Genomic DNA, 1010 nt, shown 5'->3' on the forward strand with positions numbered 1-1010 from the left:
GGGAGGGGAGAGAGAAGAGAGAAGAGAAAAGAATTGCTGAAGGAAAACAAAAATTGCTTAAGACTGTCCTGTACAAACATTTAAGTGTCATTAAAACACAATCTCAAGATAGAAAAATGCCTAGGAGTAAATTAAAGTTAAATTAAAAATAAAAACCCCAACTTGTATGAATTAAAAAATACAGGAAAAAGAGGTCAGCCAGCTCCTCTTTTAACTGTGAGCTCATTAAACAGCTGTGTGACTGGGCCTTGATCTTACATTTCTCTGCTGCTGCCTGCAGTGCCACAGGTGCTGTACGATTAGAACTTTGAAGTTCAAGCTCACAGTAATACCAAGTACAGATCCTTTACTAATTGCAACAAAACTGTCATATAAGAAGATATCATGTCTTAGCAACTATTAAATAAGCTTATGAAGGCAATTACAAAATCCATACAGACCATTCTTACCGCTTCCTCAGCACGGTCACCTTCTGCAGTGAGATAAGTCACTCTGAACTGCTGAACGCTGTAGTCTGAAATGTCCCACGTCACCCTCAGACTTGAGGTTGTTTCATCATCTATGACAAGGTTTCTGACTCCTGTTCGAAAAACTAAATCCAGAAATATTTATTCAGTATTTTCTCAATTATTATTTTTAGATTTAATATAATTTTTATATTGTGCTGATTATCACCAAGCAGCTGCAAGCTCTACTGAAATCATGGTGGCTCTGAAGATCCATAGTGGGGCAAAACCATATAGTTCAGTCATATTTGGGCTTAATAATATAAAAACACCAAGGACTTATTAAAATAAGAGTCATCCTATACTTCCATTAACATATATTATCCCATCTGCTTTGTTTATCTGCTCATCTTATGGAGCTTTAAAATAATCCAAGCTAGAATGTTACAGAAGAGAAATAATCCAGAAATATTGCTCCTTCAAAGTCAATTGTCTAATTACAGGGAAAAGAAAGAGAACACTCAAAACTAAACAAAATTCTGAAGAGTTTCACAGCTCAAATTT

The 1010-nt window shown here is 35.3% G+C and overlaps 1 protein-coding gene across 1 annotated transcript in view; it reads right to left on the reverse strand.

Annotated features, from left to right (window-relative positions):
- COL14A1 (collagen type XIV alpha 1 chain) overlaps nucleotides 1–1010 on the reverse strand; it is a 119855-nt gene that overhangs the window by 56426 nt on the left and 62419 nt on the right. Inside the window, exon 20 of the mRNA XM_017746050.1 lies at nucleotides 441–592. Coding sequence (XP_017601539.1) covers nucleotides 441–592 — 152 coding nt within the window. The remainder of the gene's footprint in view (nucleotides 1–440; nucleotides 593–1010) is intronic.

The sequence above is a fragment of the Corvus brachyrhynchos genome, unplaced genomic scaffold (assembly GCF_000691975.1).
Source record: "Corvus brachyrhynchos isolate BGI_N302 unplaced genomic scaffold, ASM69197v1 scaffold28, whole genome shotgun sequence".
NCBI lineage: Eukaryota > Metazoa > Chordata > Aves > Passeriformes > Corvidae > Corvus > Corvus brachyrhynchos.